Source organism: Thamnophis sirtalis, unplaced genomic scaffold (genome assembly GCF_051295495.1).
Source record: "Thamnophis sirtalis isolate CommonGarterSnake01/CBP01778 unplaced genomic scaffold, rThaSir2_p1.2 scaffold_3, whole genome shotgun sequence".
NCBI classification, from domain to species: Eukaryota; Metazoa; Chordata; class Lepidosauria; order Squamata; family Natricidae; genus Thamnophis; species Thamnophis sirtalis.
In genome coordinates, this window is record NW_028261383.1 from 29,912,591 (window position 1) to 29,929,582 (window position 16,992).

Sequence of the window (16,992 nt, forward strand, 5' to 3'; positions counted from 1 at the left end):
ACCTCCAAGGTCCCTTCCAACTCTGCTATTGTATTGTATTATAGTCATGCCAATCACATGACCACGGAGACGTCTTCAGACAGTGCTGGCTCTTTGGCTATGCAGGGGAAACCTTTACCTTTACCTATAATGCTGGGTAATGGGCTCCTCAGACTGGGTGGGGACTCAACAAGCATTTGAAGAAGAGGTAGGGATCTTGACCCTTCTGCTTTTACCTCTTCTGCTGAGCTTTCTTCTGCTTACCTTACTAGTTCCAAACTTCTTTCCTTTTTTCTTTCTCTCTCCCCTTTTCTCTTTTGTTGCTAGCCTTTCTAGGTAAACCAGATGGGAAACCAAAGTAGATGGGCTAATTCTACCTTACTGAAAATTATATTATCAGAACCTTGCCAACCCGAAGGCTTAAATAGGATACAAAACATTCTTCCAAACTCTTCAGCCCACTGACTCCTTCTTGAACTTTCAGATTGTTCATTGACCATCACATATTTATTATATGAAAATAATTGAATAAATGCCACTTTAATTAATAATACTAAAAATAATAGCTAAATGAGCCCAATAACAAGACACAGCTAAAAAAGACAATTGAGGGCCACTCTTGCTGGTAGATGATCATCTAACTTTTTTTTTTTTGCGCTCTGAACCGGCAGTAATATTGGTCCACCCCTGAAATGAAGAGAGGGAAAGATGACCGACACCAGGCATTGGGAAATGGAAATGATTCATATTCAAAAGAAGGGAGGATAAAGTTAATCGCCAGTGCTAAGTACACTTCAGGAGTTACCTTATAAATCTGTTACTTGGGGGCTGAAAGAAAATGTATGGTTCAAATAGAGTGCTAGTCGTAGATATGATTCCACTAATCAGGACGTCTCCTGGTTTATAGTAAATAAAATGTTCTTTTTCTTTTCGCACACTCAATGGGCATTTGGTCATCATTGCAACACAGGGAAAATGGGATGCCAGGATAAGCAGCATCAGCAGAATTTCATATATCATGATGGGGATCTTCTGTAGTTCTCTGAGACAGGCAACCATCATCTTGGGTCTCAGAGCTCTCTAAAGGAGAAGCGTAGTTTTCTTGCCAAAGAACACAGATGCGCTGACTTGGTCAAGCGAGATGAAATGAAGTCTGGCACATTAAAATGCAGCATTAGATTTCAGATCTGCACAGTTCCAACTTCAGGAGTCTCCCCATATGCTCTCCAGTGCCCATGTGGTCCTTATGAACCAGATTTTCAGATCTTTTATCAGTGTTACTAAATATTTGTTCATGAGAGCTAGTAAACATCCCTACCTAGGTTTCAAAATGACTATGAGTCATGAGGAGTCCCTGGGAAGAAAAAGAAATAATAGTAATTTTGATAATTATACAGGGATGTAGGGATCACAGTTGACTCTCTGAATAACTTCATTTACTGGAGTGCAAGTGGGAATTTGTTTGCACGGCTCATGGGCAATTTAATCGTCATCAAAATAACAATTCAGGAAACATTTTTATTTTCTTTACCCAAGAAACCTATTTTTCAAATATTGAAGTTGCAATACCTTTTTTCCACCAATAGGGAGATGAAGTAGTGCCTATAGTGTAACTTTCCTCCCTTGAGACATCCAGGAAGAAGGAGGAGGAGGAGGAGGAGGAAGAAGAAGAAGGAAGAAGAAGAGGAGGAGGAGGATGAAGGAAGAAGAAAAACAACAGGAGGAGGAGGAAGAGGAGGAAGAGGAAGAAGAAGAAGAAGAAGAAGAAGAAGAAGAAGAAGAAGAAGAAGAAGAAGAAGAAGAAGAAGAAGAAGAAGAAGAAGAAGAAGAAGAAACTGGAGTGAGTGCATGCCAGAACTTGGAAAAGAGCAACTGGCCAGTGCGCATGTGTGTGGCGGTCAGCTGCACTTCCGGATTCTGTCACACATGTGTGTGAGTTGCGGCACTTGGTGCCAAACAGATTAAACATCACTGGTATAAAGAAAAAGGTGCTCTCTCCGATGGCACATGTGCCATCACCAGCTGTTCTTCTGGGTTCTGTCGCATGCATGTGCCAGCCAGCTGGTCTGATATGCATGCACACCAGCTAAGTGCTCTCTTCCAGCTTCTGGCATGCATATATGCACTGGCCAGCTGGTCTTTGTGTGAAGCCAGAACCTGGAAGACAGCAGCTGGCTGCCAGGCGCATGCATGTCAAACCAGCTGCCTGGCGCATTTGTGCGACCGAACCCAGAAGAGCATCTGCCAATGGCACGTGTGCCCACAGAGAGGGCTCTGTGTGCCACCTCTGGCACGCGTGCCATAGATTCGCCATCATGACTTGATACCCTTTAAAAGCCTATAGAGACCAATGACATAGTACGATAGAACCCTTACATGATATTGAATATTGATTGAAGCATCCAGGAACAAAACTCGCACTACATTATGCACCTTTCCCAAATGTGTTTATTTTGCTGTCTCTTCCAGCATCGCACAGAATTGGCTGCTTTCCTTTGCCATATGGGTCAGATCCTCCATAGGATCATCTCTCCTTTAGTCCAGGGGTGTCAAACTCAATTTCATTGAGGGCCACATCAGGGTTGTATTTGACTTTGAGGGGCTGGGGAGGCGTGGCCAGCTTGTCATCACTCATGTCTGGGGAGCCTGTGTTGGCCCAAGTGCTCTGCAAGTGAAAACACAGGCAGCAGGCAGCCCTCTGAGTTCCATTTTCACTGGCAGAGGCACCACGGGCTGGTCCTTCGCTGTTTCCAGGTTAGCCCCTTGAGCCAGATCTAAGCATCCTGTGGGCTGGATCTGTCCCATGGGCCTTGAGTTTGACACCCTGCTCTAGTCCTAAAGTGGAAAAAAGTACTGCTCTGAAACAGAGAAGTGTTTCCTATTAACTGTCTAGGTAGAATTTATTCATTTAGTGTATGGCATATCATACATACACTTGCAATATGTATTAACATTTCCCCTAGATTAAAACCACAGTAAAATATGAATGTTAAAAGTATCTATATTCAGATATCAATGTCTAGATCATCTAACTTTTGAAGGACAGAATCATTTAGTTGGGGAAAAAAATCAGATACTGGACTGGTATATGCCCTCAACGTATAGCCCAGTCATGATACGATCTACAGTTTGACATGGGACCACAGCAGAGTGGGTTCCAGTAGGCACTACTGCCGCTTCACTCATGTGACCATTGTGTATGCACGCATGCTTTATGCCCACTGTGTGTACATGCAAAGTGCAATATTTTTTTTCTGTGCATGCGCATAACTGAAAAACAATATAGTGGCGCCGTAGGTGAGTAAGATATTCGGCATTGTGGCAGGCCTGGGTCGCTGCCAGTTCCAGCAATCCAGGCCACCAAACTACTACCGGTTTGGCTGAACTGGTCCAAACTGGTAGGAACCCACCACTGGACTGTACAGTCAAATTCAGATCCTGTGTTTGATGAGATCACCAAAGCCAAATAAGATTCCATGGAGATAAAATACAGCTTGGGATTCTAGATGGTGGCAGAGCAAATTCCATCTGGTGCAGGTGGCTGGAGAACTGAGAAAAAATATTTTAAGAAGATAAATGGTTAACATCCTTAAGTCTTCAGTAGCTAAGGGTTGGAGGAAGAAGAAATTAAAGCAATCACAGAAATATCATTTTATATCGTACCAGGAGGAAGAAATGAATGCTGTGGAATTCTTGAGAGGTCTCTGAGCTTGGTTTTTTGCTTGCAGATATTCTATTTTCTGATTAGATAACATCATTGGTACAAAAAACCCACACTATTTCAGTAAACCTTATAAAATGATGGATTCTATGGTGCTGGGACTATAATAAAGGGTTTATTAAAGGGCTCAGTGGCTAAGATGCTGAGCTTGTCAATAAGAAAGGTCGGCAGTTCAGTGGTTCGAATCCCTAGCTCCATGTAATGGAGTGAGCTCCCTTTATTTGTCCCAGCTTCTGCCAACCTAGCAGTTCGAAAGCTCGTAAAAAATGCAAGTAGAAAAATAGGGACCACTTTGGTGGGAAGGTAACAGCGTTCCATGCGCCTTCAGCTTTTAGTCATGCCGGCCACATGACCATGGAAACCTCTTCCAGCAGCAGTGGCTCTTCGGCTTAGAAACAGAGATGAGCATCACTTCTAGAGCCGGAAATGACTAGCATGCAAGTGCGGGAGAACTTTTACATTTAAACCCCAACAGGGCATCTTTGATTTTGAGGCATTTTTGTTTCCACAGATACTTCCTATGCCTGAAGTGGAAAAGAGAAAACTATAACAGCAAAAGTTTACTGGAATGCACTTCAGAAATTCTCATAAAAGTCTGCACAACAGGCCAGAATAGGCTACAACAGGGCTTCTGATTGTCCAGCTACCACAGTAAGACGTTTGATAAATTTATTTGGCAGGCATAGATTATCAGTTATGTTACGAGAACACACAGGACTTCCTATCTTTAGGTACATTAAGCTGCAATGATAGCCATTTGGAGGCATTCCCAGCTTAGCTGGAATCCAGCACTAATCTATAGTTCTTTTAAGGGACACGGTGGCTCAGTGGCTAAGACATTGCACTTGTCAATCATAAGGTTGGCAGTTCGAATCCCTAGCACCACAAAACAGAGTGAGTTCCTGTTATTTGTCCCAGCTTCTGCCAACCTAGCAGTTTGAAAGCAGATAAAAATGCAAGTAGAAAAATAGGGACCACCTTTGGTGGGAAGGTAACAGCGTTCTGTGTGCCTCTTCTGCTGAGCTGTCTTCTGCCTACCTGACTAGTTCCAAACTTCCTTCCTTTCTTCTTTCTCTCTCCCTTTGTCTTTTTTTGTTGCTAGCCTTCCCAGGTAAACCATACAGAAAACCAAAATAGATGGGCTAATTCTACTTTACTGCAAAATTATATGAACAGAACCTTGAAAATCTGAAGTCTTAAATAGGATAGAAAATACTGTCTATTCCAGGGGTTATCAAATTCTTCAGGCCACTGATTCCTTCTTGAAGTTTCAGATTCTTCATTGACTGTCAATTTTTTTATTATATGAAAATAATTGAATAAATGCTACATTAACTAATAGTACTAAAATAATAGATAAATGAGCCCAATAACAAGACTCAGCTCAAAAAGACAATTGAAAGCCACTCTTGCTGGTAGCTGACCATCTATTGGCCAAAATGAAAGACAGCAGTGCTTTTTCTGCTCTTGTTGCAAGTGATGGTTGGGGAATTGCTGCTAAAGTGAAGGTGCCACTGAGCCTCATTCTCAGAGTAGACTAAAATGACATTCAAATAGAGAAACACATATTTATTTGTGAGGTCTGTGAAGACTTGATTCATAAATCTGGAAAATACAGCTCCAATGTTATAGCATCCAAAAGGAAGCACTCTATATTCAAATTTGCCGTATCTGATATCAAAGGCCATTTGTGGCTATTTTTTATCCTAATGAGGTTGCAAGTATAGCAGAGGTCCAATCTCATAAAAATACTTGCTTTCTGCAGTCTATCTACTAGGTCTGGAATTAATGGCAGTGGATAATACTTTCTTACTGTGATTGAATGCAATGCTTTGCAATTATGGATCACTGTCAAGGGGGGGGAGGCAGTTCCCACTGGGGTTTTCTACATGGGTATGAAGAAGGTGGGAACCAAGCCAGGAGACTGGGAGGGTCTTATGAAACCTTTTTGCAAATCAAGTCCAAATATTGTTTTAGAGTTTCTGATTCTTTAGTAGACATTTGATATTATCTCTTGGCAGAAATTTTGGCACTAGGGACCAGATTTATGGCTGCATATTTACTTGGTAGATTAGGAATCTCTCTGTTCACCTTGGAGGGGGGGTGGCATTCAGAGAACTCATGGCAGTGTAAAAGGCATTCAGGACTATTGAAGGGTTAAACAATAGACAGTTTTCCCTCGCTTAATAGTGGGGTCATTAAGTTGTAATATGGGGGTCATGATGTTTTTTCTTTTGAAGGATTTTCAAAAGAAAAAACAAGAAAGTCCAGTTGCCTTCTGAAAAAGCACCTTCGGGATAATCATGACCTGGATCACTGAGAATTGCTACAGAATTTTAGCTATAAAATTTGGGATGAGCATCCTTTGAGTGATGTGGGAGCAGGAATGAATTTCCAAAGAAAAAGGTGCAGACTACAATAACCAGAGCACTACTCAGGTGACCCTGAGAACACAGATAAACCTCCAAGTGCTTCAAGGACCCTCTAAAAGAATACAAATGACCAGCTGTCTGTAAGGAATATAAATCCTTCGATTCCCCACTATCCTGTTAGATATGGAGATGCTTGTTGGATGAAAAGTGAAACATAATTGAGATGAGACAATATACTCTGTTCTTATTTATTCATTCTGTATGCTGAATGGATATAAAGGGGATTTGAAGACGAGAAACATGATTCTACATTGATGGAACAAACTTCAATAACCTTCTCTATGTTAGCACACTTTACTTTTCAAATAAACAATCAGATTAGCTCAGATCTGCAGGAAAAAAAGGGGAGGCAGCAAATAACTAATTGGTCAGGTAAAGGAAAAAAGCTCAACCCATTATCATATGACATGAAAAGATACAAAACATATCACAACTTCATCAACATTAGCAAAAGTATGTTATCTCTTGTAAAGATTAGATAAAGCAAAGGTGTTCTATAATGCTCTCTATTAATTGGTTTTAGAAAAAATATGGTTTCTGATATTTTATGATTATTCCTAAATAAAAATAATGATTGATGTGAAAATGACATCTTACACATCTCTAGTATATATTACCATATCAGTCATAACTGAAAGCTCATATGATAGAACGTTCTTAGAAAACATAACAAAGATGTATCCTATTTTGTGCTAACAATTATTTGGTTAAAATAAAACTTCCAAAATCAAGAGCCCTCATTGTTTTTCATTATTAGATGCTCCTTAGTGTTCATGTCAGGTCTCAGAATAATGATGTAACATTTGGGGACAAAAATACATCCCAGTAAGCCCAGACTGGAGGCCAAGATGGAGAAGATCTGCACAGCCACCATGTATTTCCCTTTGGTGCTCAGGTAGGTGGGGACAAAGGAGATCCAAACACTGCAGAAGACCAGCATGCTGAAGGTGATCCACTTGGCTTCATTGAAAGTCCCTGGAAGCTTGCGGGCCAGGAAAGCCACCAAGAAGCAGGTGGCAGCCAGAAAGCCCATGTAGCCAAGGGCAGTGTAGAACATGGTGACTGAGCCTTCGTTACATTGCAGGAGTATCTCTCTTGGTTGAGAATGTAGGTCAGAATGTGGAAATGGGGGAGAAGTTCCCAACCATGTAAGGCAGATGCCCACCTGAACTCCAGAACAGGACAAGACAATGGAGTTGGCCAGACTTTTCCCCAACCATTTCCTCATCCTGCTGCCTGGCTTTGTGGCAAAAAATGCCACCACCACCATAACTGTCTTGGCCAGCAAGGAAGAGACAGCAACTGAGAAAACCACACTGAAGGTGATTTGTTGAAGAAGGCAAGTCACTTCCTTGGGCTTACCAATGAATAGAAGAGATGTCAAAAAGGAAAGCAGGAGAGAGACCAGGAGAATGTAGCTGAGATCCCGGTTGTTGGCTTTGACTATGGGAGTTTCTCGGTATTTAATGAAGATTCCTAGAACTAAGGCTGTGTTTAGAACCAAAAATAAGGCTGTGATAGCCAGGATGAGACCTAATTGTTCTTTGTAGACCGGAAAAATTACAACTTTAGGGACACACTGATCTCGCTTCTCGTTGGAATGCTGATCATCTGGACACTTTTCACAATATGCTGCATCTGGAAAACATGAATTGTAGCTTTTCTAGTCATTCACTGCCATTCTACAGCTCATGAAAAACTGACCAGACACAGGGTTTAACTAGAGCTATGATGTTTTTTTAATCAACGATCTCAGATTGAATAGTGGCCATTGAATAACAGAAAGAAACAATTAATAAACATGAATCAGGTGATTATAGAAAAACATGGCCATTGTCCATTCTCTTTATTTGCCCATCCTGAGTTATGTATATATATGTGTGTTTATCCAGAACCTTTATGTATGTGTTTTAGCTTAACTTTAAACAATTCTTGCTTGCATCTACTTGAATACTTTCATCTATTAGTTTCAATACACTTATGTTCAAAAAGTTTAAATTTTCTTTGCAATATGCAGTATGTATGTTGCCTATTCTTGCTACTTCTGTCATTAATACTATAGATTTCTGTCCTTCATTGTTAGGGCATTTCCAATGTTTTTTGTTATATGATTGGTCTAGTTATATACTGTAATACAAATTTCCCTTAACTTATAACAAGAAGTGATTTTTTCTGAAATTTGCTATTCAATAGTTGACATTGGCTTTGTACACCACATTCTGTCACCTTTCTCAAACTTCTTCCATCATTTTCAGGATTGCTTTTGACTGTTTCAGCAATTTCTGAAGACAATCATCCACAAGTGAAATACTTTCACTGGATAGTTCTTGATGTTGCAGGATCCAGTCTGGGTCAATCACCTGGGATCAGAGGTTTAGGACATATATACTTGCTTTCATTTGTGACTTCTTGCTGTATTTTCAGTCTTTTTGCTGAGTCTGGATGCTGTATACTGGCATATGAGTTCCAATCTTGCTAACATAATTGTCCCTAGAATAAAAGGCTGGTGCACCTTTTTTGTCCCTCAGCAACCTACCTTCCTGAGTGGTGATTGTTCCTTCCATACATGGAGAGCAGTCATAGCAGCAAACGGGTTCTCTCTCTCTTGTGAGCTTGGTGTACCCCGGGAGGCAACTTTTAGTACACCTAGAAAAAGGGGCCTTCCAAATAGAAAGAAAATCAGGCAAATGTATGAATGAGTAGATTCCTTTTATAAATGGAAGTCATTGCCAAGATGAGTTCAGCAGTGGTGGGATTAAAATTCTTTTACTACCTGTTCTTTGGTTTGGTGAACATGGCAGGGGAAGGATACTGTAAAATCCCCATTGCCTCCCCACTCCAGGGAAAGATTACTGCAAAATCCCCATTCCCTCCTGAACAGCTGGGACTCAGAAGGCAGAGAATAGATGGGGTGGGACCAGTCAGAGGTGGTATTTACCGGATCTCAAAACTTATCAAAATTTCTGCTATCAGTTCTCTAGAACTGGCCAGAACTGGGAGTCACAAATTCAAGAAGATACTTTCAAGATCTTTTAAAAAATGTAACAAAAATACATTCCAGTCACAGTTTCATTTCAGCGGGATATGATCCTAGAGTTCACTTGTGGCTGACAGCTTCTCTGTCCAGACATCATTATCATTTTCTCCCCCCCCCCAGCTATGGTGTTCTTGGTTGATACCTTAATTTGCTTCTTTGCTTGCAGATGTCTCATTAAATAACTAAGTTACATTATCAGTGCTATCATCAGACATGGATGACGTTATCAACTTGGGTAATAAAATGTCTGCAAGTAAACAATCAAGCTGTGAGTGCACCAAAGACTGCACTGAGTAAAATGCCCTGTAGTAAATCCCTCAGGTTCTAAGGACTTTGTGTGGTTCCATAGTTTCCTTAGAGGCAACAAACATCATTGGACTAGCCAACATGATTTCCATCCTATGCTAAGACAATGTTGGCATTCCCATAGTTAGCAATTAATACAGGTACATTTATTAGTTTCTCTTTGAATCAGTGTTTTCATTAGCACAGTGCCTCCATCAGAAGACTGAAAAACCACAAAAGTGGGTGGATATGTAGGAATGGATGAATAATAATACCCACAAACTGGCAAACCTAGTTACCTGGTTAAAGGAAGATGGCCATATGATGGCATTCTCATCAAGAGAGAACTTAATATCTGAAGAGACTTCTTTTTCGATACTCCCAATTTTCACTCCAGCAGAGGTCTTGTTAGGAAACACTGCCCAGTCCATGATATCAAAGTCAGCAATAGGAATTCCTGCCTTATCCAAATAAACATCATTCACAGAAAGATTGTAAATCTGGAAGTTTCTTAGAAAGGGATGGAGCTGAAAAGACATGGAGAATTACCTGTAATCTTTTGATCCTTAAGTCAAAATTGCAATAATCTCAGGACACAAGCATGATTTAGCTCCAGAAATCTCAACATCTCTCTAGGGTTGTTTCCCCACATCTGGTATTAATGTTCCCCAAAATACACGTGTCCCATTTTTACTTCCCTGAACATCAACTCCACCTTGGCTTTGAATAACCATCATCAGCCTGGTGCTGTTTCTTCAATCTCCTTTAGTGGATGTCCCAAAGCACTCTGCTTTTTCCCTCTGCTGTGTGGCTGCTGTCCCAATACAGCTGTCAGGTCCCATAGATCCCTATCAGGATGCTGCCATTCTGGTGTGGCAGGGGCCTCGATGCATTCTTCAGTTTATAACCTTTTTCCTGTTCCCTACCTATCCTGCACTTTGATTTACTTTCCTGGGAATGTAAGGGGGGGGGGAGCATCTGTTTTGCCTCAACTCTGGAACCTCCAGCAAGCAATGTCTGAGAAAAACTTCTTATCACCTTCTCAGCCTGTGATTCTCAAAACAACGTTACACCTGTGGATTGGCTTATTCAACACCAGACTGAGGGGAAGGGTTAGGGTTATGGAATTCCGCCGGAATCTTCAGATCCTGCTTTCTTTGTCTTGCTATCACTTTCTTTCAATAAAAGTTTCCTTTTGAAATGCCAATTGTTTCAAGAATTCTACCTTCTTGAGCAGAGAGGTGAGGCAAGTCCTTTCAGCAACCTTTCTGCTTCTACTCTGCTTTGGGGTTGGAGGTATAGAAGAAAAGCCACAAGAAATAGATGGAAGAAGAGAGATATTTACACAGCCAGATATGAGAAGGTGAAGCAAAACAAACCTGCCCCATTTCTGGTTTCCCCCTTATATGTCTCGTAATGTTCCACAGATGTAAGTTGTATAGTCAAAGTAATTGCTGCCTTTGTCACATGTTTAACACAACATAAATAGAAGCAACACATTTCATACCAGTTCTTTATAAATATACTCATGGAAATCAGAGCAGTGCAATGTCACCAATTCTTCAATCTTATTGTACTTGCAGAGTGTCACCTGACAGCCCTGTTCAGGGTCACCCAGTCTGTCCTTGGGAAGGAAGGCTCCTACAATCACTTACAGAACTAATTTGAGGAATTTGTCAAGCATAGTCACTAACGCCCTTGTAATCCCTTGGTTGTTTGCTGAACTATGCTCTATATCAGGGATATCAAATGCACATGATCACGATGACATCATGTGATGTATTGGGACTTCCCCCCCCCCTTCACTAAATTGGGTGTGGGCATGGCACATCCAGTGTCATGGAGTTACACTTGAATAATATCTGAAAGCTACATCTGGTTCAGAATCTAGTGGCACAGTCCATTCTGGGAGCCTCCAGGGTGATGCATATAACACCGCTGTTGTGCAAACTGCTTTTGATATTAATTTGCTTCTAATTCCAATTGAATATATTGGGGATTTTTTTCTTTGAAGCCCTATATGGTGTGACTTCAAGGTACCTGAGGGAGGATCTCACCCCAATGAGACTATCCCCTTCCCTCCAATGCAAGGGGTTGCTGCAGACCCTGTTGTAAGGAATTCTGACAGGCAGCATCAAGAGCAGAGGTGGGTTCCTCCCAGTCCTGTCCAGTACCCCAGAAGAGGTAGTGAAAATCTGGTATACTGGGCCAGATCGGTAGTAGTGGTGGCTTGGCCACGACCTCAAACCTCCATCAGACGCTTTTTTTAAAGCCCATTTTCCCTGCTAGTTCAGACAAAGGAAGAGAGGTTTTAAAAACTAAAAGAGAGAGGGAGGATGGCAATATGGGATTTGTGTTTCTAAAAGTATTTGGATCATTCCCTACTTGTGAATGGAGCCAAACGTTCTCATTATCTCATTATCTATCTGGCAGGCATGTGGAATGAGCCTTTCTGGGAGTTATATTTTATTGGGGGGGGGGTGTTGGTTGCTTCCCACAACCAAAGGAGAAGAGAGGTAGGAAAGAAAGAAAGAAAGAAAGAAAGAAAGAAAGAAAGAAAGAAAGAAAGAAAGAAAGAAAGAAAGAAAGAAAAACAGCACAGCAATTTAGGGCTAGAAGGCTACTCAGAGGTCATCAAATCCAACCCCCTGCTGCAGTAGGAAACCTTACATTGTCTGGATTATTTTGGTGCCTCTAGCAGAGAGGAAAGTTGCCAGAAAGGAGAAGGTGTTTACTAGGACAAGACTGCCATGCAGAAGAAGGTAGAGATAGTCCTTGACCTATGACTACAATTGGGCCAAAATGTTGGTTGCTAAGCAAGAGCGTTGTTAAGTGAGCTTCACCACATTTTACCCAATCCATGACATCTCCTGGTGAGTAACATCAAGTTGGCCACACCCACCCAGTCACATGACTGCTAAGCCATGCCCATAAAATAGGTAGTAAAAAAATTTAAAACCCAACCCTGTCAAGAGAGAGACATGGATGGAAATGATCTAGATTGGGGGATAGATGGGGAACTCCATTCCAACCCTATTATTTTACGTTCTAAGTTTTACCTGCCATGGCTGTATCATCTGGGATGTCAGATGATCACCAACACGCATCCTCCTCTTACTCGTTTGGGAGGAAAAGGCAGCATTGAGGAGCAAGGCCACAACCTGGATTGCTGTGGAAAGACTGGAGCCATCTTCAGACAGGATTCTTTCAACCAGACCCTCTCGTGGGGTTTCCCAGCTCTCTTTTTCAAGGCACATATGCCAAATCCTCTTAGACCACAAGGGGCTTGAATAGGAACACTGAAATGCTGCCTTCCCAAACTGTCCACTAGCAAAGTAATGTGAATTAAAATCATAATATCGTGTCTTTTTCTTTGTCTGAGTTGAGAAGGACAATAAAAGATGGTTATGCTGGAGATCAACCATTCGATAAAAAAATCTCACACTTATATCGGACAAAGCTGTGGCAATCCATACTCTTTCTCCAAATTGGATAGCCCTATTTTCAATGTTTCGTATCAGCATAGCAAGTATTAATGTGGCCTCAAAGTTCAATTGACAAACAATGCTTTTTACTTTAGTGTCTCTGACAATTTGAAGGATTTGCTCTTTTGGCCTTTTATCAAGAATATTGGGTAACATTTCAGAGAAAGCAATACAAACACCTTTCCTTATGGCTGCTGGCACAAACGTTCTTCTGAACGTTTCCCCACTTTCATTGTCCATAGCAGAGAGGCCAATCCACGTCCATCGGAAATGCAGGAGCAGCTGGACAATCACCAAGTGAGGAGGTTCTTGCTTTGGAATCATCCGGTATAAAAAAGGGAAATGATGTTTCTGCTCTGGAATGTGGCTGATGACCCCATAGTTGATCTAAGATGCAAGAGAAAAAAGATGGTCAATTGCTTTGCTGTTAAGGACAAAAATAAGGGCTTTAAGGGCTTTTGCCCCATAAAGCTATGGAGAAAATTTTGTTCAGTTGCAAAACCTCTATGAAACCTGGGTATCTTTATTTAAAAAAAAACCTAAGATGTGCAATGATGTCAGAACAAAGAAAGAATTATTTGACTGTCTGGTAGAAATATGCGATTTCAGGTGTCCTTTAAGCTCCATACCTGACATTTTATATTTATTTATTTATTTTTATATTTATTCTCTGATCCATTTTCGACTATTTGGAGATTTTGCAAAGTGACATCAGTTTCTATAGTCATTCATACCTGTGGGAGTTTATAGATGCTCAGCATGGCTGAAATGGAATTGAAAAGTTCAGAATTCATCCCTTCAAGAATTGCCAGCAGGTTCTTTTGTTTTCCGCAACTATAGTTTGGAACATTCTCTTGCCCCCTAGACAACAAGGCCATCACGACATCATGCGTTATTCTTGCATTGAAAAAGTTCTCATAGATGCTGTAGCCCAGGGTCATGTTTGGTAACAGCCTTGGATTCTGGTTGATCTCATGAATGGCAAAGAAGAAGGGCAGGATGTGCCCGAAGCTCATCATCTCTATACTGCAAGTTAAAAGATTTCAGTTGGACTTCATCTTGATTTTGGGTTTTCATGTTTGATAAAATCAGATTGTATTTTCTAAGAGCCGAGGTGGCGCAGTGGGTAGAGTGCAGTACTGCAGGCCATTTCAGCTGACTGCTAGTTCGGCAGTTTGGCGGTTCAAATCTCACCGGTTCAGGGTTGACTCAGCCTTCCATCCTTCCGAGGTGGGTAAAATGAGGACCCGGATTGTTCGGGGCAATATGCTGACTCTGTAAACCACTTAGAGAGGGCTGAAAGCCCTATGAAGCGGTATATAAGTCTAACTGCTATTGCTATTGCTATTGAAGCTGCTTCTTTAAGGAGAATTGTCAAATGTATTTAATCTGGAAAATTCAGAAATCCTCAATCTGAAATCATTGATGGAAAGCATTACCCTAGATGGATAGAACACTGTTTGCACTCCTTCAAACTATGTGTGTCATTGGTACCCATTCCCATCCCACTACATTGAGTAGAGTTCATTTTTGGAACCTGATGCAGAATGTAGCTGCACAGGTAGTAAGTGTGACAACTATTTGACCTATGCAACATGTGTGAGCTCAAATGGACTCCAGGGGATGGTAGAGGACAGGAAGGCCTGGAGGAATGTTGTCCATGGGATCACGATGAGTCGGACACGACTTCGCGACTAACAACAAATGTTCCTTCTTCATTACTGCAATAGTTGCCAGTGTGCTTCCATGTGCAATTCATGGCTTTGCCACCTTTAAACCACTTCATGGTTGACACTGAGTTATCTGAGGGACAGTGTTTTCCGAGTGGTTTCTACCTATCCAATCTGATCTGGGAGGATTCTTCAGGCCCCATTGGCCCAAAATGTGGATTGGTGGAACATAGAACATTTACCCTTTCTGCCCTAGCACCTGCACGCTGGAACATCTTTCCTCTGAAGAGAAAACTGACATGTCTAGTATTACGTGTCCAATACTTGCTTCTGAGTCACCTTTGCTGTCCAAGCAATATGCAAGAGCCTTCTTCAGCATCAGAGCTCAAACAAGTCAATGTTCTTCCCATCTTGCATTTTTAAGGTCCAATTTTCACAACTATAAATACACAGAAGTGAGTACACTCCATCACTTTTGTAAATATTTAATGATACCTTTTCATGTGACAGCACTGAATAAATGACACTTGGCTACAATGTAAAGTAGTGAGTATACAGCTTGTATAACAGTGTACATGTGCTGTCCCCTCAAAATAATGCAACACACATATGAAAAGATATACTTAAATAATTACAAAATGTGAGGGGGTCTACTCACTTCTGTGATATACTGTAGCTATAGGGAATACAATAGAGTGGACTAACCTACATTTGATTGCCACACTGATGTCCATGTTTTTCCACATTTAGTTCATGTGCATCATTGCAATTCAATGTTTTACTTCTGTGCTGCATTCACCACTTTAAGCTATCTGTGATCCCAGGAAAGTGAATGTTTCCATGCATTCTATCTCTTCACTGTCAATTTCTACTTTGATGTTTCCTTTCCTTGAAGTAGTCATCAGCTTTTTTGATGTTGAGAAAGAGGCCAACGTTCTCATTTTCGTCTTTGATATTCTGGATGAGATGTTCCAAGCCTTTTTTGGTTTCTAAGAGGAGACTTGTATTGTCAGCAAATTGAAGATTGTTAATATTTCTTCCACCAATCTATACCCTGACTTTTAATTCTTTGTTTATTTAATAGACTAGGCTTAATAGATTCTGCAGAAATTCTATATGTCAGCACTGATGTGATAGTTCTTATTAATACCAGTATCATCCAAAGTATCTAATGATACCTGCACCTCATCTAAGGCAGCCAAGGCTAGCGGGGGCTTCAGCTTGGGAGATATAAAGTTCTTCCTTCACTGTGCTTGATGGAAGAAAAGGAAAGAGCTCAATTCTGGAACAATTCAGTGATTATTAGATCAGACTCTTCTGGAAAAATACTATGTATCTTTGAAAATCTCCAACTTTGTCCTTCCTTAAAGGTAAAAGTTCCCCTCGCACATATGTGCTAGTTGTTCCCACTTTAGGGAGCAGTGCTCATCTTTGTTTCAAAGCCGAAGAGCCAGCGCTGTCCGAAGAAGTCTCGGTGGTCATGTGGCCGGCATAACTAGACGCCAAAGGCATATGGGACATTGTCCTTCCTTATTGCTCATTTAATGAGCAGAAGGGCAATTGAACACTATCATATCTCTAAGGCTCACCAGACTGCATTCTTGTTCAGATGACTTTTACACCTTTTATTTTATTTATTTCAGATTGTTCTCCTAAGGGAACCTATAATATTTCTAAATTTTGCAACTCATCTTGCAAAATTGAGAAGAAAATAAGAATTTGCTAGTCATGACAAAATCTCCCCTTCCTGTGTTCTTTTGGTAGCCATTACATCTTTAATACTAAAATTAACATTCATTTGTCATTACATATGTTACTTTTTTGTTATCTTTTCAAAGGGTATACTTATAGAATAATACTGTATGATATTTCTGTACCAAATTTTATATATAATATATAAAATTTCAGCACCAGAAGGCTCATGTCTTATATGTCAGTATTAAAAATTAAAAAGTAAAGCATATGAAATTTATGTTTGTAACAGTCATCACAGATATTAATCCTTTTACAGTGAAATGGTTCTCTAGTTATAATTCTCTATGTCATATAATAATCTTAACCATATATCAGAAATGTATTTTTCTTGGAAACAGATTAAATGAATGCGATTAAAATCAATTCCTTTTTAAAACAGGTGGATGGTGCTTTTGCAATCTTTAGATTTACATGCCCAGCGTCACTTACAGGCAGTATTTGGGTTCCTTATTCTTTTCTCAGTTTCTAATTAATTTAAACAAAAAGTAAACAGGAAGAGTGTGTGCCCCTGCCATGGAAAGCAAAATTTCACCTTCAACTTTTGACAGCCCAAGTTGTACAGAAGCCATCTAATGAAAGAAAGCCTTGGAGGGAAAGTGATAGATAGGTAGGTAGGTATGGTTGCAAC

The 16,992-nt window shown here is 40.6% G+C and overlaps 1 protein-coding gene across 1 annotated transcript; it reads right to left on the minus strand.

The window, feature by feature from the left end:
- Window positions 1-6,859: 6,859 nt before the first annotated feature.
- On the minus strand, window positions 6,860-13,958 carry LOC148047782 (vomeronasal type-2 receptor 26-like). Its single transcript, XM_087708155.1, has 5 exons — window positions 13,674-13,958; window positions 13,030-13,326; window positions 9,734-9,981; window positions 8,669-8,778; window positions 6,860-7,770 (listed from the first exon to the last, which is right to left on the minus strand). The coding sequence occupies exons 1-5, from the start codon at window positions 13,956-13,958 to the stop codon at window positions 6,860-6,862; spliced, it is 1,851 nt and encodes a 616-aa protein (XP_087564281.1).
- Between the last annotated feature and the right edge of the window lie 3,034 nt (window positions 13,959-16,992).

Coding starts and splice junctions, on each gene's coding strand:
- LOC148047782 (XM_087708155.1), bottom strand. CDS start 13,958: ATGATGAGCTTCGGGCACATCCTGCCCTTCTTCTTTGCCATTCATGAG. Junction 8,779..9,733: donor GTAACTAGGTTTGCCAGTTT/GTGGGTATTATT, acceptor CCCTTTTTCTAG/GTGTACTAAAAGTTGCCTCC. Junction 7,771..8,668: donor AACAATCACCACTCAGGAAG/GTAGGTTGCTGA, acceptor CATGTTTTCCAG/ATGCAGCATATTGTGAAAAG.